General features: G+C 44.2%; 1 protein-coding gene across 1 annotated transcript in view; it reads left to right on the top strand.

Moving 5' to 3' along the window:
• Positions 1-19,227: 19,227 nt before the first annotated feature.
• MYPN (myopalladin) overlaps positions 19,228-20,931 on the top strand; it is a 43,229-nt gene continuing 41,525 nt past the window's right edge. Inside the window, exon 1 of the mRNA XM_058029288.1 lies at positions 19,228-20,165. Coding sequence (XP_057885271.1) covers positions 19,228-20,165 — 938 coding nt within the window. The remainder of the gene's footprint in view (positions 20,166-20,931) is intronic.

Raw genomic sequence — 20,931 nt, 5'->3', positions numbered from 1 at the left:
CCATAGAACACTCACAGGCTCTCCCGTCCATGCAGTTTGCTCCTATCCCCTTACCCCAGCCCATCCTGCCATAGAACACTCACAGGCTCTCCTGTCCATGGAATTTGTTCCTGTCTCCTTCCCTCAGCCCATCCTGCCATACATCACACACAGGCTCTGCTGTCCATGGAGTTCGCTCCTGTCACATTTTAGCAAACTGGTATCACACCATGCTCTCCTGCCCCCTAAGCCACACATTTCTATGCAATCCACCTCACCAAGCTCTTCTCTCCAGCCAGCTCTCCTGGCCACCTGTCCTGGTTTAGGGCAAATTTGGGAGAAAACCTCCAAAGTGGGCCCCTCCAGAAAGCAAACCACATGGCTCCTCCCCACAACCGGGTCGGGAAGGATTCCTTGGAGAGAAGTGGAAAGAACCTGTTTATTTAACAGGCGAAGCACCCCCAGCACACAAAGTGAACAGTACCAGATGACACCACTCTGAAAAAGATGACAAATTCAGAAAGTCTCTCTGGGGGTGGTGGCTCTGTTATCAGTCCCTCCGGTGCTGGGGCAGCTGCTGCCCAGAGTAGGCCCCGCCAGGCCCAAGGTGCAAACTCTCGGTGTTCCCAGGGCCCAGCCCGGAGCAGGCTCGAGTGGTTCCAAAAAAGGGAAAGGAGAAACAGTTCAGGAAGAAATTTGGACTGTTTAGCTAAACTAGCTAATTAGCAGAAGCAAGAGCAAAGCAAAAAGCAAAAGCAGCACCATGCACTGCCCTGTCTGTATGTCCCACCAGCCGTGGGGGAGTGGCTGATAGCAAAAACAAAACAAAACATTCGCTCTGCAGAGCCAGTCTTGAAGGCACAGAACACGATATCAGGCATGAACAGAACACAGGGATGGGGATACAAGCATCAGAACGTCACCCTAGGACACCACCTCACTGAACAATAATGTTGCTGCTCCCCAGATTGTTTATCTGAGGTGATCCCATAAGTGCAGGTTCAGAGATGAGGAGGCTGTCATGGCACTACTGGTAAACACTGAAACTCTCATCTGAATGTGTCTGGAAAGCAAGAGGTCTCAAGAAATTATTTTTAAAATGTAGACTGTCCATGACTGCTCTCTCCTTTTTTTCATCTACCGACAACTTTTAAGACGTTCTAATTAGGGGTGTATCTTGTGAAGTACAATTTTGACAACTGAACTATTGAAGGTTTTTTCCTATTAAACATGCGATAGAGCTGGTATTTTGTACAGTTTTGCTTGTCTAGAACAGGTTGAAAACACCAGCCATTCTCATTCTGGGTGTGGGTTCTCCAAAATCCTAAAGGTCCTGATCTACAGTGCCACACTGGCAGCCTCAGCCTCCTGCCACCTGCCCAGCCCTCTGGGGTTAATTTGCTGTGGCCTCAGGGCCTCTGACACAGACCAAACAACACCGCAAAGACACTACCCCTAAGCAGAAAAAAGATACTGAAGATACCTATATTTTATACATAGGGTTCTTAGTTCAAACAGAAGTCAAGATTCTTTGAGCTTATTTTCCTCATTACCATGCAACTCACATTAATCAGGTTTCCACAAATAATTGTCACACTTTGTTTTGTTGTTTTATGTTAAAACCACTTGCAAATAGGCTCTCAGTAGTCTCTCAGTTCTTTCAGGGTTTGGGAATTTCTTTGCAAGGAGACTGGGTGAAATTCTGCTCTCTTTTCTAGATGTATGAAGCCATTTAAGTGATAAGAATAAGGAGTGAACTGTAAATCTCTGTTTGACAAATGTGTAATTGGAAATAGAGACTGTGGTTACAAAATATGCCTCCCTGAACTGACTCTTAACCCACTTTTAAAAATACAATTCACAACATGTTGCTGTGTTAATCTCAACCCCAAGTCAAAAGCATTCATGCTCCTGCCTCTGCACAACAGTAAGTGGTTAACAAAGGCAGACACTGCAGATGTCATATCTACTTAATACCAACTTAATATCAACCACAGAAATAGCCACCAGGAGAAAAAAAAAATCAATGTTTGCTACAAGTAACACAAGAAGAAGTCCAAATAATCAAAATAGAAATATATAATATGGTTTCCACTTAGCAATATTGCTGTATTTCCTTTTCCTTTAGATTTAGTTAAGCAGGTACTGCCACTCTGTATCAGCCACTCTGACAATGTGTTCAGTTGCTATTAATTATGGATATGAATTTATTATTATGACATGTTTTGGAGATGTATGTTCTAAAGAAGAGGAAAAAGAAATAGAAATTGATGGGCCTGTGTTTGGCTCAGTGCCCTCTCTTACACTGAATCCCAGGGAAATCCCAAGTCCAGTGGTGTGTCAGCTCAGAGAGGTGTTCACACCTGTGCCAGCATCAGGCTGAGGCTGGCTCAGCTGCAAACAACACAGAAAATAAATGAGCCTTGTCTGCTACACCAGGGTCGCATCAAAAACAAGAGAAGGAAAGACATGTAAGACAAGAAATAAAGGGATGAAGTAAAACAAGATAGGGAAGGAGAGGGGTCATAGGAGGAAGGCAAATCTCACATATCACAAAGTGTCCCAAATTAGGTGAAGACACCAGAACTGGTATTATCAGATCCCTTCTCTGGTCTCTTTGGTCTAATCATGCCTTGTAATGGAGACAGTGAAATCCTGTAGTGTCAAAATGGATCCCCCAGTCTCTGGTGATGCTGGGAGCAGTGGCCCTGACTGTAAATCTCACACTTCAGTCAAGCTGGTTGTGAAATCAGCTGGTATCAGTGTCAAATCAAGCTTCCTCCTGCTCCACTTGCCCAAAGAAAGTCATGAAGGGAAGAGCACATACCCAGTAATCAAACCCAGCTTCTGGTTATTAGTTTTAATCATTGTTTTCTGATCTTGTGTTTCCGTCAATCACAGTCTCCAAGACATTGAACTTTATAGATAGGAGCCCTCATTAGTTTTATCTCAATTTCTAAATTACTTCTAAAACCAATCTGATATAAGAGGTTGGAACCAACTTTTGCTTTTTTGGCAGCTGCCAGTCTGTGTGTGTTGGTATTTGCTGTGTGCTCTGTGAGTCACTGAGGCCTCAGGGTGCTGACCACGGGAGGAAGGCTGGTGTGAGCCAACCTCTGCACCCAGACATGGTGCAGGGCCACTGCCAGGAGATCCTGTCAGAACCCATACATCCCTCTGGCTGTGCTGAGCAGCCCAGACCCTGCCAGGGGGCTCACAGACCCTGGCACAGAGCCCAAAATGCCCCTGTGTGGTTTTGATTGTGACCCATGGAGCAAATTACCAACCTTAGATGAAGATCTGCAAGCCATGACAAATTAAGTAGAATGACAGTGAATTTATCACAAGGTGAAAAAGTAGATTTTGGGGGTTTTAGAATGGGGGTTCAGGAGGCAAGATGGATGGATTTGGGTGTGTCTAGTCTTCTTCTTCTTCTTCTTGGCCTCCATCTTCTGCTGTGATGGTGTCACTTTCAGATTGGTTTAGAGTAGAAGCTCACTGTCTAACATAGATGATAGGTATTGGGAAGTGATTGTAAATATTGTCCATGTAGTTTTTAGTATAAAGACATAACACCACCCCAGGGCAGGCAGAGTGCCTCTGTCTGTCCTGCTGGATGGACCTCGGCAAGGCAGGAGAAAGAATTTTATAGATAAGGAACAATAAACAACCTTGAGACCGAGAAATGAAGAGCCCTGACTCCTTCTTCAAGTGCCAGGCTGGGAAAAGAGACTTCCCAATTTTCTTGGGGTCATTGTGAGCAGCAAGAGACCCTGAGACAAGATCCTACTCAGCCACATGAGCCTTTCCTGGCAGAGGGCATGCATGTTCTATTGGAACCATAGGGGAAACCTATCCACTTAAAATCTGAATGCTGGCAGCTGGTAAAATGTTGGTTAAATTACCAACATTCAAACAAAAGTAATTTCCCTCAGAAAAGGAAGAATGTAGGAGAAGCTAAGGAAATATTAACTGTACAGGAACAGTGAAATGCCTGTGAACACTTTTTGCTAACTCTTTAGTATCACAGGCATTTTTGAAAGGCTGATATTTTACAAGATAGCATTGTGCAAGGGCTAATAACAGACAAGAAAAAATATCAGAATTTAAAATAAGGACATGGTGTTCTCCCTGTTTTTAGACAGGGAATCTGCCTTAAAGAACCTGATGCTTTTACAACTGAGTAGAAGCTTTTTACAAGAAAAGGGATTTTACAAATCACCTTGTATAATTGCCACCCATAACATCAATTACTTCATGTCCTGGAGATTATCTGTCTTTATAACATTTTTCAGCTGTACCTTGTCTACTGCAACAAAGCAAATTACTGGTATATTTTAACCTATTGAATAATTTTGAAAAGCAAATAGATGGAATACTGGGGTACAGGAGATTGTGGTCCTGTGTGGATGACTGGAAGATTGCTTTCATTACTGTAGTTATAACTTTCTGGAAAAGTCTGACTCCTCTCCTGTTGATGACAGTGACAGAACAAACTCTGATTTCATTTGAAACAGCATCAGGCCCCATAAATCACAAGTACATTTCATCTAAATAATGAATGACACTGAAAAATTATCTGGTAACACTTGGGCAACCCTCAGATGAAGTGAGGATTGAAGCTGCCTCATGCAATGATAAAGTCTGGTTTGGGCTGGGTGCAGAAGAAATAGGCACTCAAGGAATTTCTAACATCATTATTTGTACTTTCCATAGAAAAGAGGAACCATTTCTATCATCCTTCTAATATGTCTCCACTTCTAAAATTAGAATCCAAATTAGGATTACACAATACATGGCAGACTCATGGTAAGAGATGTGCTGCATAGTGATATGAATAGAAAATACCCAACTCATCTTGCACAAGGTTTGTAAATCACTTGAAATAGCTCTTCCAGGAACATCCAGAAATTTGCTGTTAACACTTTTCTTACCAGAGGAACAATGGCCTCACAATAATTTATTAAAGTCTATAAAGGAGAAATAGGGCTTGCCACTGCTGTTCAGATTACCCAGCCTCTAACTGTGGTTATTAAAGCAGCAACACTCACTGATGCTTCAGGAAAAGCCATGGCTGCTCTTGCCCAAAGCTGCACAGGTAGGGAGCAATTAATTCACTGCCCCTGGAACAGCCTAGTCCAGCAAAAGACAAAGTGAACATTCATCCTTGCCCAGCACAATGGTCACAGCCCAAGACATGCCATTAATAGAACAGTAATGATTTCATCCTAATATCTAGAAAATCAAGAATTTTCCATTTATGATAAACCCACAGGTTGACAAACACAGTTGGATAATCCTACTGAGGAATAACAGCCCACCAGCCATGTATAAAGTTCCATTTCAAACTCACCTCTTGTGAGTCTTGTTTGAGCTTGTGAAGGTAGTTTGGGCTTTGGGTTTTGGGCCAAAGAAGAAGGCTTTGGGCTTTGACAGCCAAGATCTGGAGGGAAATAGTGCTCATGTAATTTATTCTAGGACACTATGCCTCATTCCTGTGCCAGCCAGCAAAGACAAAGGGACATGAAGCTGGAGGTCATCATACTTTGAAGTGTTTTCTTTAGTGCTCAGTAGGCAAAAGCCTGATTTCATTTTTATTCTATAGATGCAGACAGAGGAGCCACAGTGTTTTCATGGGCTTTGCACTGTTACTTACAAACTAGTGAATCTGAAATTCTCTGGTGTTGCTCTATCAAAATGCCAGCTCTGCAAGACCTGGCACATTGTGTAGGCTCCAACTTTTTGTGGTTCTGGAATTTTTGGCCTTGTACCATCTGCTATTACAATGGCCTGTCTGCCACAGCAAAGGCTCATAACTTTTTGTGGTTTCTCAATGCTGTACTTTCTACATAACCCTGAGCTTATTTACTGCTCAGATTAGCCAATGATTTTGCAATTCTAGCATCTTAAACTCAGTCTTAAAGTGGAAGCTTTTTGCTTTTTTTGATCAGCTTGAATAATTTTGCTTATCATGCACAAACAGCAATTCACAAACAGCACACTGACAGCAAGACTCCAAGGTAAATAATTGCATCTCAGCAGAACTCCCCATAGATTTACAATTATTACCAGACACATCAGACTTCATTTTCAAGCTGCAGACTTGGTACAGACACTGTCCAAATCACAGCAGCACAGGTACAGCATCAACAGGCAGTTCCTGCAGCACTGTATGGCTCACATCTACTGTTGCAGATACCATGAAGAATATCTTAGATCTCTATTCCCAATATAAAGTCACATCACACCCACCCAACCCATAAAATGCCTCACCTGTGCCCAAAAGAATGGCTGGCTTCACTACACAGCCTTTCCCTGTCTTCACCACAAACTCATGCTCTAAGGTATTCTGACAAAGGAATTTGTGCTGGTTTTTGCTGGGGTAGAGTTCAGGAGTTTTCCACAGTGGCTGTGCTTTGGATTTGTGCTGGAAGCAGTGTTGGTAGCACAGGGATGGTTTGGGCATTGGCAGCACAGGGATGGTTTGGGCAGTGGTAGCACAGGGATGGTTTGGGCATTGGTGGCACAGGGATGGTTTGGGCACTGGTAGCACAGGGATGTTTTGGGCATTGGTGGCAGAGGGATGTTTTGGGCAGTGGTGGCAGAGGGATGGTTTGGGCAGTGGCAGCACAGGGATGGTTTGGGCATTGGTAGCACAGGGATGGTTTGGGTATTGGTAGCACAGGGATGGTTTGGGCAGTGGTAGCACAGGGATGGTTTGGGTATTGGTAGCACAGGGATGGTTTGGGTGTTGGTAGCACAGGGATGCTTTGGGCGTTGGTAGCACAGGGATGGTTTGGGCATTGGTGGCACAGGGATGGTTTGGGTGTTGGCAGCACAGGCATGTTTTGGGCATTGGCAGCACAGGGATGTTTTGGGTGTTGGTGGCACAGGGATGGTTTGGGTGTTGGTAGCACAGGGATGGTTTGGGCATTGGTGGCACAGGGATGGTTTGGGTGTTGGTAGCACAGGGATGGTTTGGGCATTGGTACAGGGATGTTTTGGGCGTTGGTAGCACAGGGATGGTTTGGGCATTGGCAGCACAGGGTGTTGAGCATTGGTAGCACAGGGATGTTTTGGGCATTGGTAGCACAGGGATGTTTTGGGCAGTGGTAGCACAGGGTGTTGGTAGCACAGGGTGTTGGGCATTGGTAGCACAAGGGAGGGATGGGATGCTGTGCCAAACCTGGAGGAAATGAGCACTCACAGATCCCTCAATCTGCTACACAAGGTGTTGGCTACAAAGCACCACACCTAAAATGTTTCCACACTAATGCACACAGTACCAGGAGCAAGCAGGAGCAGCTCCAGGCTTTGGCCTTGCCCCAGAGCTTGACATCATTGTATGGGTGAAACCTGGGGTGATGAGTCTTGTGCCTGGAATTCCCTGTTGGATGGTTGCAGGCCCTTCAGGTGGGAGAGGCAGGGCAGAAGAGGCACTGTATGGAACAGAAGGGTTGGAAGGCACTGAGCTCACAGCTGGCAAGGGCACAGCTGAGGGGCTCTGGATAAAACTGAGAGGCAAACAAGTAACAGAGATGTCATCCTGGGAGTCTCCTATAGACCTCCCATGCAGGACAATGACAGTGACAAACTTTCCTTTGAGCATCTAAGGGACACTTCCAAATCAACTGTGGCCTTATGGGGGACTTCTACTTGCCAGAAATGAACTGGTACAACCTGGGCCAGAAAATTCCTAAAAAATCCCGGATGACAACTTCATGGAACAGGTCCTGAGGGAGCTGACTTGGAAAGATCCCCTCATTGACCTGCTGCTTGTCAACAGAGAGGATCTTGTGAGCAAAGTGGGGATTGGGGCTGTCTTGGCCACAGTGACCATGAAGTGATTGAGTTTAAAATCTCTGTTGACAGGAGGGAAAGTGCCAGCAGAACTCCAGCCCTAGCATGAGGAGAGCAGACTTCAGGCTGCTCAGGGAGTTAGGAGGCAAGGTCCCCATGGAATATATTTGTGCAGGTGCTGGGGTTGATCTGTGCTGATTGCTTTTTAAACATCACTCCCAAAGTGCACAGGAGGAGCAGCTCCCAAATGCTGAAGCTAGGCTGGTGAGGGAGAAGGCCAGCTCGGCTCAACAGGAATCATCTCTCAGAAATAAGGCAAAAAAGGAAAGTGTATGCCCAGTGGAAGCAAGGCCAGCAGACGTGGGAAGAGTCCAGATATGCTGCTTGCAGCTGTAGGGATAAAATTCATGAGGCCAAAGCTCAGCTAGAGTTGAAGCTGACAGAACTCCAAGGGACAAGAAAAAGGAGTTTGTTTCAAATATAATAGTGGCAGGAGGCAGTGTAGAGATAACACCAGCCATTCCAGGGTGAGGCTGGTCACCTCACAATCAGGGACACGGACAGGGCAGGGCTGTTTCATGCACTCATTTCCTCATTTCCATGGATGATGGACCAAGGGGGTCTCAGTGCCTTGAGCTGGAGGACCATGACAGAGAAAATTATCAATTCCCAGCTAACTCTGACAATGTGCAGGATCTGCTGCTCCAGTTGGATCCCTACAAATCCATGGGACCTGATGGGCCCCATCCAGGAATCCACACAGAACTGATGATGTCATCTCAAAGCCTCTCCCTGATTTATGAGCTGTGTTGGGAATCCCAGGTAACTGGAAGCTGGCAAATGTCGTCCCAGTTTTCAAGAAGGGCAAGAAAGAGGACCCTGGAAATTAAACCTGTCAGTGTCACTTCAGTGCCTGGCAGTGTCATGGAGAAGATATTCTGGGAGGCATTGAAAACACCTGAAAGAATGCAGTCATTGGTCACAGCCAGCACAGCTTCATGAGAGACAAGTCCTGCTCATCAAATCTGATTTCCTTTTAGGACAAGGCAGCCCACCAAGTGATCAAGGGAAGCCTGTTGATGTAATCTTCCTGGATTTCAACAAATCTGAAATTTTGGCACTGTCTCTTCCAGGATTCTTCTGGACAAAAGGTCCATCCCACAAACACATTATGGGATGGGTGAACAACTGGCTCACGGGTCTGGTGCAAAGGGTGACAGTGAAGGGTGACATCAGACTGGTGACCTGTCACTAGTGGGGCTCCATCCTCAGCCCTGTGCTCTTCAACATCTTCATGAATGCCTTGGACACAGGACTGGGAGGGACACTGAGCAAGGTTACAGATGATCCAGAGCTGGGAGAGGCTGCTGACTCTGCTGAAGGCAGGGAGACCTCGAGAGAGACCTCGACAGGTTAGAGGACTGGGCAAGCATCAACCATATGAAGTTCAACTGGGAAAGCGCTGGATTCTGCACCTGGGACAGGGCAAGCATCTTTCCTCTGTGATGACCTGGGTGCACAGCCTGAAGCTGTGCCTGGATTTTAGAAAAAGGTTAATGACCCAGAGGGTGGCTAGGCACTGGAACAGGATCCCCAGGGAAATGGGCAGAGCCCCAAGCCTGACAGACCCTCAGGGAGGGTTTGGACAATGCTATCAGGCACATGACTCTTGGGGATGGTCATGAGCAGGATCAGGAACTGGACTTGATGATCTTTATCAGTCCCTTCCAACTCAGTTTACTCTGTGATTCTATGTGAAATTCTTGCTTTTATTTGCTTGTGTGCATAACTTTTGTTTCATTTATTAAACTGGCTTTATCTGAGTCCATAAGTTCCCTCACTTTAACTCTTCCAATCCTCTCCCCTCCTGCCAGGGGTTGGGGTGAGCCCCTGTGTGGACCTTTGTTATCAGCTGGGGTTAAACCACAACAATGTCTTACAAAAAGAGAGGGAAATCATAGAAAAGTATCTGCAATGCATCAGGAAGTTTTACACGAAATAATTGCCTTTCCCTCTGACTTTCCATACTGTTACAACTCATAAAATAGCATTCTGAAGAACTGCATTCCACAGATGAACTCCTTTTGTAGCACAGGTGCTCACTTGATAATGTTTTGAGAGGTCTGGGAGAAGGTCAAGAAGCCAGCTCTTACATCATTTGCTATGAAAAGGCTTACATATCAAATCCCCATCATGAATGCATAATATTTTAGTAATCTTTTAAAATCAGAATTTTTAACAAGATATCAACAACTGAGCAGCATGATGAACTGTTTAAAATTACAGGCCACTTTTTGTTGCTTGTGCGTAGGAAGAGTAGAAATGAAAATCTCATCTCTGTGTTTACCAAGTGGTGTTGTAGGTTTTGGCCAAGTCAAGGTTTTAAGCAATGAAATTCTATATAGTAACAGGGTTTCTCTGTGTACTGGTTCAAGTGTGTTGAAGTTATCCCACCTATGTTTCTTCCTCAGTTTTATTTAGAGCTTCGTTTCAATTGCCTCTTTGAATTGCTTTCCCTCCAACAGCTCATTTCTGTGCCTTCAGTAACAGATGTAGAAGTTCTAGCCCTTTGAAGATCTGTAGTTAAGGGTCACCCTGAAGGATTTCTGTGCTGTTCACTGTGTCTATTAAACTGAACACTCCACACAAGTCAGGAATATTTTACTATTTAAATAACACGTTTGCTAGGTTTGCCTTTGGAGTTGCAAAACGTTTATGTTGCTACCAGCTGATGGGTTTCCCTGTGACTGAAACCTTTGAGTTCTGATGGAAACGTAAGGAAAGAGCGATAACGAGCACTCTGAAAAGGCTGAAGTGCACAGCAGCTGCCAAGAGTGATCCAATGCCACTCCAGAGGCTCTTGGATGAATCAGCAAAACCCACAGATGCACCCATAGGGGCTGTTGTGTGAGTGGGGAGAGGGCAGTGGGTGCCCAAGGTGCTGTGGGAGCAGCGGATTCCCTGTCCAATGAGGTGGAATGCTCCGCGGGCACATGGTTCACGCTGCTCAAAATAACTTGGGACCTGCACACTGACAAATGCTGCTGCTCCGGTGGTGACAGGTTGTCCAGCTCCTCACGGCCATCCTCACAATAACCAAGGTTAACTCCCCTCACTGGATGGACTCCTAACTCTTTCTGCTCCTGAGGACTCGAGAATCCCCTCGCTGCCTTAACTTTAGCCTCGCACTTCTGGATAACTCTCGGCGCTACTCACTGCCACGCTGGGCAGCGACACCTGGAGCAATTAAAAAAGGTAATCCCTCCATTTCAGATTGGTCTGCATTTTGATTTTGCAGAGTGTAGCAGCAGGGTTTGATAAGCATGTATATTTGAATGCTAATTATAGCTGGTAAGGCATATACAGGGAACAAGTAGGTTTTAAACTAACGTAGATTATACTGAGGTATGTGCATTGCAGGGAAAGGGAAACTGTGTTCTGCAGCATTATAAAGGACCTGAATAGCAGTGGTGGGGTTCTCAAATCCCTCGGAGCCAGTCTGACTCCTCTGAAGAGTCAACGAGACTCTAATGACCTGAAAAGTTCCTTGCCGGGACTCTTTCCTCTTCCTGCTCATCTTCCCTTCATGGAACAACGGAGGACTGAAATATACACATTCTTGTACTCAGCCTTAAACCAAGATGCCACCATTTGGTAGTTCTTCTTAAGCAAAATCCAGCCTAATTTAATGTGACCCCCATAGTTAAATGCTTTCTATTTATTTAATTATTTATTCTGTCATGTAAAATGACCCCCGTGGCTATATTTAGTGCAGGGAGATCTGCTCTCTGGATTAATGTACACAACAGCTGCAGAAACAGTCCTGCTAGAAGGGCATAGCTCTCACCCTTGAGCTCACTATCTCCTTTGCTCTCTTTCTCTCTCTCAGAAAAGTATTTGACTGTCAGTAGCAAATGTTTGGCCCAATATATTGCAACATTAAGCAGTAATCAGAAGCCCATGTTAAGTTACCAAATAATACATCAACAATTGACAAGAGAACAGAGTAGCTCCTGAGCATAAGTTAACAGAACATTATAGAAATCATGCTAAAGACACTGATTACTTCATCAGCAGTTTTGTTTCAGTTGTGAGGTTTACATTTGTGAAGATGCTCTAGAGTTTAAGAGTGAAAACAAAATCAGCAAGTGTTAATGGAACAATTTCATAAACTTCAGCTCTGCTCTTCTCCCTCCCCTACACCTCCTGAAGTTTCCTAAGGTCAGGATATTTCTTTGGTTTTGTCTGTCTTTAATTTTTTTTTTTACTTTCAGAAACAGCTAACAAAATTAAACAGCAATAGTGTGGTAGTTCCTGTAGCTGAGCAGAATAATATTTACATATCAAAGAATATTTATGGTCAATTCAGGAGATAGGTCTTGTACATGGCAGAGTACCAAGCACAAAGGGGAACTGTGTGATCTGTGCTGGTTTTTATTCCTGTGCATTCTTTAGAGATTTTACAGCAGGTCTTGCTGTGGTACTGAAGGAATGTTTTTCTACCCACAGCTGATAACTATTAGTAGTCAAGGCATATTTGCACATAAACACAACATTAAGATAATTTGTCAAAAATACACACAGTACCATAAAGGTAATTGGGCAATGCAACCTCAATTGTAACCTAAACCACAGGGTGAGGGAGGAAAGAAAAAAATTAAGTTTACTTTTCAGTTTAAAGCTTAACTGGATTCGTGCTTGTTTTCATAAACAAGAATGGGCAAATTATTCCTGCAGAATATAATCCTCGTTTAAACATTGCAGTTTGAAAATATGACTAAAATATGAAGGCTTTTATGTTACAATGTTCTTAGGGAAGACTGTTGAAAAAACGTAAAAAAGAACAGTGGACAGAAAGAAATACAGTGAGACTGTGAGACAAGAAAGGCACAACTGAAAAACCTGAGGAGAAAAACACAATTCAGACTTCTTTTGTGTCTAATTTAACACTGAAGTTCCCTTTTCCACCGGGAACCTGTATTTGTAGAAAAACTGACTCTCATTTCGAAACCAACCAGCCCATGGATTTGAGATGTGCAAATGCCATGTGCTTCCACAGCCCTGCTTTTTCAGGGTGCACACACTGGCAGGGCTGCAGCCAGCAGCACTCGTGGGTGAGTCCCTGGCACTGGTGCCACTCACACACAGGGGACAACAGAGATTTCTGCTCAGCTTTTGGGCTGTGCAAACTCCCATGGCAGTGCCAGGGCAGGGCTGGGATGTGTCAGCCCAGGCTGAGCCTTTGAACACTGGAGCGAAGCTGGAGTTCAGCCCCAAGCTGAAATCCTCAGCCACGTGCAGGTGTGGATTTCTGCTCTGCTCCCACACACTGCCAGCAGGAGCCACAGACACGGCTCAGTTCAGATCATTTGGCTCACAATCCATGAAAATGCATTTGAGTCTAGCAGAGTGGTGTGTGTGTGTGTTTGAACCAGGATAAAATGAATATTGTTACCTGCTAGTTGTATTTTCATTGAGGACTTCCATGTGTACATTCAGCATCAAATTGTGGATCTCTGCTGCAACTCTTTTTTGGCCTTGCATATAAACTTTTTCTCATATGGGCAATCCTTGAAGGAAAGAGGACACATTACTTGAATCAATAAAAACTTGTCCTGCATTGAGAGCACTTGAAGTTCCCTCAGAATTTGTTCTCATATCTGAGGCCTGGCTGCACAGGGCATTGGGAAAGGAGGATGGACAACCATTCCAAGCAGGCCTCAGAGACATCACCTGTCTTCCTGCTGAACTTTTAATTTAAAAATCAGTTGAAAATGTACTTGTTTCAATGAGATGTTGTTTCTTCAGGATATTGTTTGCCTTGCAGTTCAAGGAGAATCACTGAGGAGGAAATGGGAACCTGAGACATGGGATAAAGGGTCTCAGTTCTCATTTTGAGAACTACTAAGGGACAATATTAATTATGAAATAAGATCTTTTGTGATCAGAGTGAAAAATCAAAGGTCTTGTCATTATATGAGAGTACAAAGGAAATGTTGACAAAGTTAGAGAGCTCTTAATGAGCTTTTCCTTTGAAGCAGAGTTGAGTATTTCCTCCTGCTCAGGGTGTCCAATACTGTACGGTGAGGTCATGGGCCAGGGCATGACTCCAAGTGCACACAGGGCTCCTGCAGTGTCTGCTGCAGAATACCTTGGAGAGAGGATTGATCCCATCCCATTTCTGAGGGATTTCGTTTCCATGAGAAGTTGTTACACTCCTGAGCCTGGAGATTCCCATTTTCCATTTTTAATTGCATTATTGAAACTGGGACTCTGGTTATCTGTCTCAGTGCAGGGAATGGAAATCAAAGCCACTGAAGTGTCTAGAACAGAAAAGTAAAGCACCCTCTTGCACACAGCTTTCTAAACACCATTTAAAAATACCTCACACCCACGCCCCCAAACACACAACCTCAGTCCTCCACCCGAGCCCAGCCTTCCCTGTGTCTGGAGCCTCAGCCCGTCTTGCAGCAGCCACAGCTTGTCAGCAGGCAGCACAGAAAGGGTGACAATGGCAACTGCTAAGTGAGAATTCCTGCAGGCCCAGAGAATGTGCCTGTGATCCTCCAAGCTCTGCAGGCACAGCACTTGTGTCAGCTCTTACCTTGTTTTCCACAGCTGCAGCCATACAGCTGCAACACCCCCAGAAACGTTAAGCTCTCTATGGGTAAATGCAATTTATGTGCAATTAAATTAACCATGAAGCAGACAGAACCTAGAATATTTGCTAAACTTTCCCCTTGGCACACTGAGGTGCTGGGCATGCAGAGTGCTGCTGTGCAAAGGGCACAAAGGCCTCTGGGCAGAGCAGGAGCAGAATCAGAATCAGAATCAGAATCAGAATCAGAATCAGAATCAGAATCAGAATCAGAATCAGAATCAATCAGAATCAGAATCAGGAGTTTGTGTGCTTGCTGCTCTGCTGCTGGGGTTTCACACAAAGGCACTCCCAACAGAAGGAATGGGAGCTTGAAAAGACAGGAACCACCAAAATTTCTCCTTTTAACTTCTGAAACACCAAGATGTTCCAATGCTTTTTGCATCAAATATGCTAATTAATAACCTCTTTATTCTGATAGAGAGAAGGAGAGTTTGAAAAATTATCTTTAGGGCATCAAGCATTAGAAGCTGTTCTCACCGAATAGAATGGAGACATATCAGATATATCTGGGATTCCCTTAAACTTGCTGAGATTTCACTAGTGCTATTTCTGTAGGAAAAACTCAGATTCTTTCAGTGGTGACTCAGGAATGAGTCTAAGAAAACTCAGACAAGAAGAAATGAAAGTGTTTGGTGTCACACTATGCAAGACCCCTGTGGTACACATTTCCTCCCTTCCATGCCAGGATCTTCAGGTCAAGTCACTGCCAAAACAAACTTTGGAAACTTATTCTACCTTTGTGAATGTTTAATCCTGAAGATCCCTTGGCTAATAAGAGAACATTGCCATCAGCAGAGGCTCCAGGAAACTCAAAGCTTGTTCAATTAGTTGCCTAATGGAAACTGAATTAGCAGAGTGAAGAAATTCCTGGAATCAGTTTTGTGTGTGGCATCCTCTGGTGCCTTTCAGGACAGCAGGAGCCCAAGGTCACTGCAGTTGGTGTGCCAGGAAAGCCAAAGATGCCCTTGTGCTGTGGTTTGGTGCTCATGAGCCAGTCAAGAGTGGAGAACTGCAGGCTGCTGGTGGCAGTCACCCCATTTCCCCTAAATAAAACAAGTTCAGAGACATTACTTGTAACCAACACTCGCTGAAACTTAACATTTTCCATTAAATTAAAAATACAAAATAATTCCAAATATTTTGAAATTTCAGTAGACAAGCACTGCCTCAAAGTGCTACATTTGACTAGAACCCAGAGACTTCATTACTAAAAATAGAATAAAAAGTTATCTTCTACACAAGCTGAAAATAGAGAAGAGTTAGATATAAAATTCTGAGCCTGGGTGAGCTCTAAAGAAAAGTGATGGCCCTCTAAGTAATAAGAATTTGGCATCAGATTAATTCCCATGAATATCTTGGTTCCCAGCTCTAGAAGGAGAACTCTGCTCCCTGTTCCCTCTTCTGCTCCAATGGGCAGAAGGAAGGAAATTGCTGCAGCTCCATTGCTGGGGAACTGTTTGTTTTCCTCCCTTTGCTATCAGACAGTGGCTTCCTCACTGGGGTTTTTCAAGCTAGAATTATAAAATTATTTTGCCTGAACACATCTTGGAGAGTAGCTCCTTCTGTTGTAGTAATACTCCTTAAGCAAATTGGCAGAAATTATTTCTTTCATGTGTCAATGCTTTTGATTCATCAAAAGATGAAGAGAAGACATGCAAGAACAAAGTGTCAAACATACCCAGGATGAAGTCTCTCATAACCATGCTGAACACTTTACTATGGTTTACTATGGTGCTTTACTATGGTTTCCTGCAGAAAAGCCACACTGTGATTAACAAGCTCTGTTCAAACAGACATAGCACTGTGAAATAACACTTATGTCTGTGCAACACAGCAAATGAAACCCTGAACACTCTCAGTCAGACAATTTTCATATACTCTTTAGACAAAACCATTAAAGGAGCTCTTCATTTGACTTCAGGTTTTGATCACACTATTCCTTCCCTCCTTAGAGCATCCAGTGTCTCTAAAGATCTGCATCATCTTTTTCCAGCTCTGATGACCTTTACAGGCACTGAGATGAAGATGTGCCATTCTGAAATGCTGCAGAAAGAGTGGCCAAGGAATGCAGCAAGCTAAATTTTGCCACCTTGTAAAACACACACTTCTCCAGCCATGTAAAACACAGCCTCCCATTATGTCCTGTGAAGCTGCAAAGAGCTGCATGCTCCAATTCAGCCAGAGCCTCACGTGGAGAGGATCTAGGCTGCAGTTCATTCATGGGACAGGCCTGTCCTGCAGGCTGTAAACTCCCCATGGCAGAATGTATTTCAACTCTGGGGAGCTGAAACTGTAGCTTTGGCAGTGACCTTTAGAGCGCAGAGTCTGTGATCAGCACATAAACAAGCAAAGAGAGCCCCTGAAACACGTTCAGCTGCACCGAGGGGGCACAGCTGCCCAACAAGTGAAAGCTGAGCAAGCAAAAGCACTTTCCACTGAGCAGGAGCTTTAAGCCTCATGGAGAACTCTTTGTACTCTTAAGAGGTTAAATAATAAACTCTGTGCAGTCATGAAACAGCTCACGATATTATCTCGTGTGGGATTCCCAAATCAGTGTTCTCTGTGTGCCAGAGCTCCGCTGAAACACTGCTCCAGATAATGGAATGCCAAGTGTTCAGTGGGTATCACAGAGCTGGCTCAGTGCAGGGACTCCATGGTGTGCTAAAAGCCTGCAATTTATATGGCATTTTATTTCCAGCTACAAATTTAGCAATATTTTGATCGGGTGCCTCTGTAGTCTTAGTGATTTTCTTTGTTTAATACTATGAAAATAAAGCAAAATCAATAAATATAAAATGCCCAATGTTTACATAAGGAAGAGGATTTCAGTATTAAGAAACTTGCCTCAAGCAGAGGGATTAAGGTCTCAAAATGCACATCAGATTATGATAGCTGGGTGTCCATTCATTGAAGAAGAATAGAAACAGTTTAAATTGAAATCTTCCTTTTTGTAAATAAGGAATAAGGGCTGGCACTCACATTCCTGGAAGAAATACTGCAGCAGTATGAGACATTACCACTTCATTTGTTCTTAAGCATCCCTTTTCCAGGGACAACTGTCCCACTAGAAAGCCCAAAGCCTTTCCCAGCAGCAATTCCTTTTTAACTTTCCCTTCCCTGGTCACTTCAGCTGCTACTCAAAGCTGTGAATGGAGATGGCCAATGTTGAGGCACGGATGTTCTCTTGATGTCAGGACAGGAACAGAACCTTCTGCAGGGTGACAAACCACACAGCTTGGGGCAGGAACACCTGAAACCACTGCAGCAAGGTTTGCCACACCATAAATTAAGCAGGAGGGAGATAATGAGCACTGAGAGACAGATCCAGGGAGATCATGAGCACTGAGAGGCAGAACCAGGGGGATAATGAGAACTGAGAGACAGATCCAGGGAGATAATGAGCACTGCATTATCTGAGACAGATCCAGGGAGATAATGAGCACTGCACAGACTGAGAGACAGATCCAGAGAGATCATGAGCACTGCATAATCTGAGACACAGATCCAGGGAGATCATGAGCACTGAGAGACAGATCCAGGGGATAATGAGCACTGCATTATCTGAGAAACAGATCCAGGGAGATAATGAGCACTGCATTATCTGAGAGACAGATCCAGGGAGATAATGAGCACTGCACAGCCTGAGACACAGATCCAGAGAGATCATGACCACTGCATAATCTGAGACACAGATCCAGGGAGATCATGAGCACTGCATAATCTGAGAGACAGATCCAGGGACCAGTCCTGCACTTGTTTCAGTACCTGGGAGCAATCGGCTCTCTCAGTGCTCATGATCTCCCTGGATCTGTACTCAGAGTACTCATTTGTCTCCCTATTTAGGGCACCAGAAGAGGAGGGTGTTATCAGGGTGTCTGAATCCCTCTGCACTCACCGTGGCTCATGTAAATAAAGGGAGAACCCCACACAGTTACACTTGTTCAAGTATCAAAGGGGATGCTTTAGCTTTGCTTACCAGGCATGCAAGTTAAGTTTGGCTTCCTGATGCTCTCATCTCATGTGGTACATTTTTTCAGAATCAGGACGGCCTAAGAACATGATTCTGAAAGCCCTGTAGTACAAATTATGTTTGCCTCAAATAATGACACAGTTCTCTACTTACTTTCAATAAATAATGGCATAGTTCTCTACTTACTTTAAATAGCTTATGAGAAATAAGGCTGGATTTAAGAAGCTGTGGAACATTTAGCACCATTATACCTTCCTATAGTGCAAGAAAAATTGTCATTATAGAATATTTTAGTTCTTTTTCCTTCCTCCTCACATCCATCTTATGATTTTGAGGGTTCATTTACTTACTCCTTCAGTGCTTTTCAAGCTAAATTTACTTCGCTTTAAAGTACTGTTATTCTCAACAACTTTCAGTCCCTGAAATATCCAACACTTCATCTAATCTGGTGAGATTGTTTCTTAGCTGAGCAACACACGTCAGCAATGATGAAGATTTGACATTGAAACTCGGTTAATAGCTCTGTAGTTGAAGTTTTGCCTTGAACAGAGTAGAAAACACCCCACTCTCAGTTGTTTTATGTGAGGTCACTGACAGTGGAAAGTGATGAAGGATGAACTTTGCTGGCTGAAGGCAGAAGGAGCCTTTAACACAAGGCCATCCTTATGCTTCAAGTACTACAAGTGCCCCCAAGTATTCAGCACACAGATGCAGTTTGAAAACGTTGTGTTCTGCTTTCCAGAAGCCTGTCATTGTGTTCAATCAAAGTAATTGCTATTGATAAGGCGTGGTCCTGTTTGTCCTTTTTGTTGGCAGCATGCAAGACGACAGTTTAGAAACCTCCACTTCAATATCTCAGCTTCTGAGAGAGAGCTATTTAGCAGAAACCAAGCACCAAGGGAGGAGTGAAAGAAGCAGGTCAGAGCCAGTTTCTCACAATTTCCACTATGGCAATGCTTCTGGTGATTCAGATGAGGTAGCTGCCCAAGATGACCTCCCAGATCTGTCTGCCTTTTTGAGCCAAGAAGAGCTCGATGAAAGCGTAAACCTGGCAAGGCAAGCTATTGACCAGAGCCCGCTGGAAACGAAGCAGGATGAGCTTCAGGCACACTCACAGTGCCCCCCAGAGCAGCTGAACACCACGGGGAAGCACAAAGCGATGGCCCAGCCCGCGGCTCTGAAAACTGCAGACAATGGCCTGCCCTCCAACTTCTGTCAGGAACACGTCAGAAACACAAAGGGGTCCAAAGGGAGCTCCCAGGACCTAAAGAAACACCACCTCCCTTCCGAATCAGAATCCAAAAAGGAGTTCCTGAACAAGGCAGCGGATTTCATCGAGGAGCTCTCGTCACTTTTCAAAGCCCACAACTCAGAAAGAATACGGCCCCGAACGTGCAAAAACTACAAGAGCAAAATTGAGTCCAAGAACAAGTCTGCTCAAAAAGGCAGCTCTAACCCGTCTCTCACATCAGAAAACAGAGAAAGGCTTTCCATTCCAACACCTCAAGACTTGGAAAACAAAGCAGAGAAAGCTTTGGAACAAATAGATGATCAACAGGCAGCACACCTGGAATCTCTCAGTCAATTAACAAGTGCAGAGCTGAAAGCAGAGTCAGAATCTGCCTCTGTGTATTCTGATGAGCCCCTTGGACAGCCACCACGCTTTACTCAAAAACTGAAGAGCAGGGAAGTTCCTGAGGGATCCAAAGTGCAATTGGACTGCATTGTGGTAGGAATCCCAGCACCTGAAGTCAGGTAAACACATTCTGCACTTGTCATTTTGTATTTCTGTAATGGTAGGTGTGTGCGAGTGGGGAATACCTTGCTTGGGAAGAATATTATTTCTACTATGTTCCAGTCTAAACTCACTGCTCTTATTAACAGTTTAGAGGCATTCCCATGGTGGAGCCATTACAAATGTTGTATTGTGTTCAGCCCATAAACTCATAGAGGAGTCTGACAAAAAGAGAAAACAGTGCCAGAAATTAAGGTGGTTTTTTTTTTTTTTTAACAGAAAACAAACATATCCCCTAGATATTAGGGTCACTCTCTGCTTACAAAGCAAGACTCTGAACACTTCTTTTGCTTATTTCTCCAGGCACTTGCCTTGATAAATCCTTTTGATAATAAAAATGTCAGTAGGATCCCTGGAAGTCAGGAATTATTTTCCCCCTTTTATCATTCATAGCTTATCATGCAAAGACAACAAGTGAAATCATCTTCTCTTGTGGATCTGAACCTGTACACAAACTCAGTCTGGCTTTCTTCATACTCAGAACAGGTGAACACTGAATTGCTTGTTCATAGACTTGTCACAATTGCTAGTCCACCAGAAAATATTCAATTCAGGTGTTTTTCCAGAAGGCCACAGCGCTGTCCTTATCCCAGCAGTCATGTCTGTGCTGTTGACATACATAAAAGTGACAAGGTGCTCATGTCAGCCAAGTTTAGGTGTTTAACAACCCCCAGAATTAGAAGCTGACACTGTGGAGTCACCGAAGGCTCACGAGGGCAGATTGGA

The sequence above is a fragment of the Melospiza georgiana genome, chromosome 8 (genome assembly GCF_028018845.1).
Source record: "Melospiza georgiana isolate bMelGeo1 chromosome 8, bMelGeo1.pri, whole genome shotgun sequence".
Classification (NCBI taxonomy): Eukaryota; Metazoa; Chordata; class Aves; order Passeriformes; family Passerellidae; genus Melospiza; species Melospiza georgiana.
Note: the sequence above shows the minus strand (reverse complement) of the source record. Positions and strands in the feature narration are given on the sequence as shown.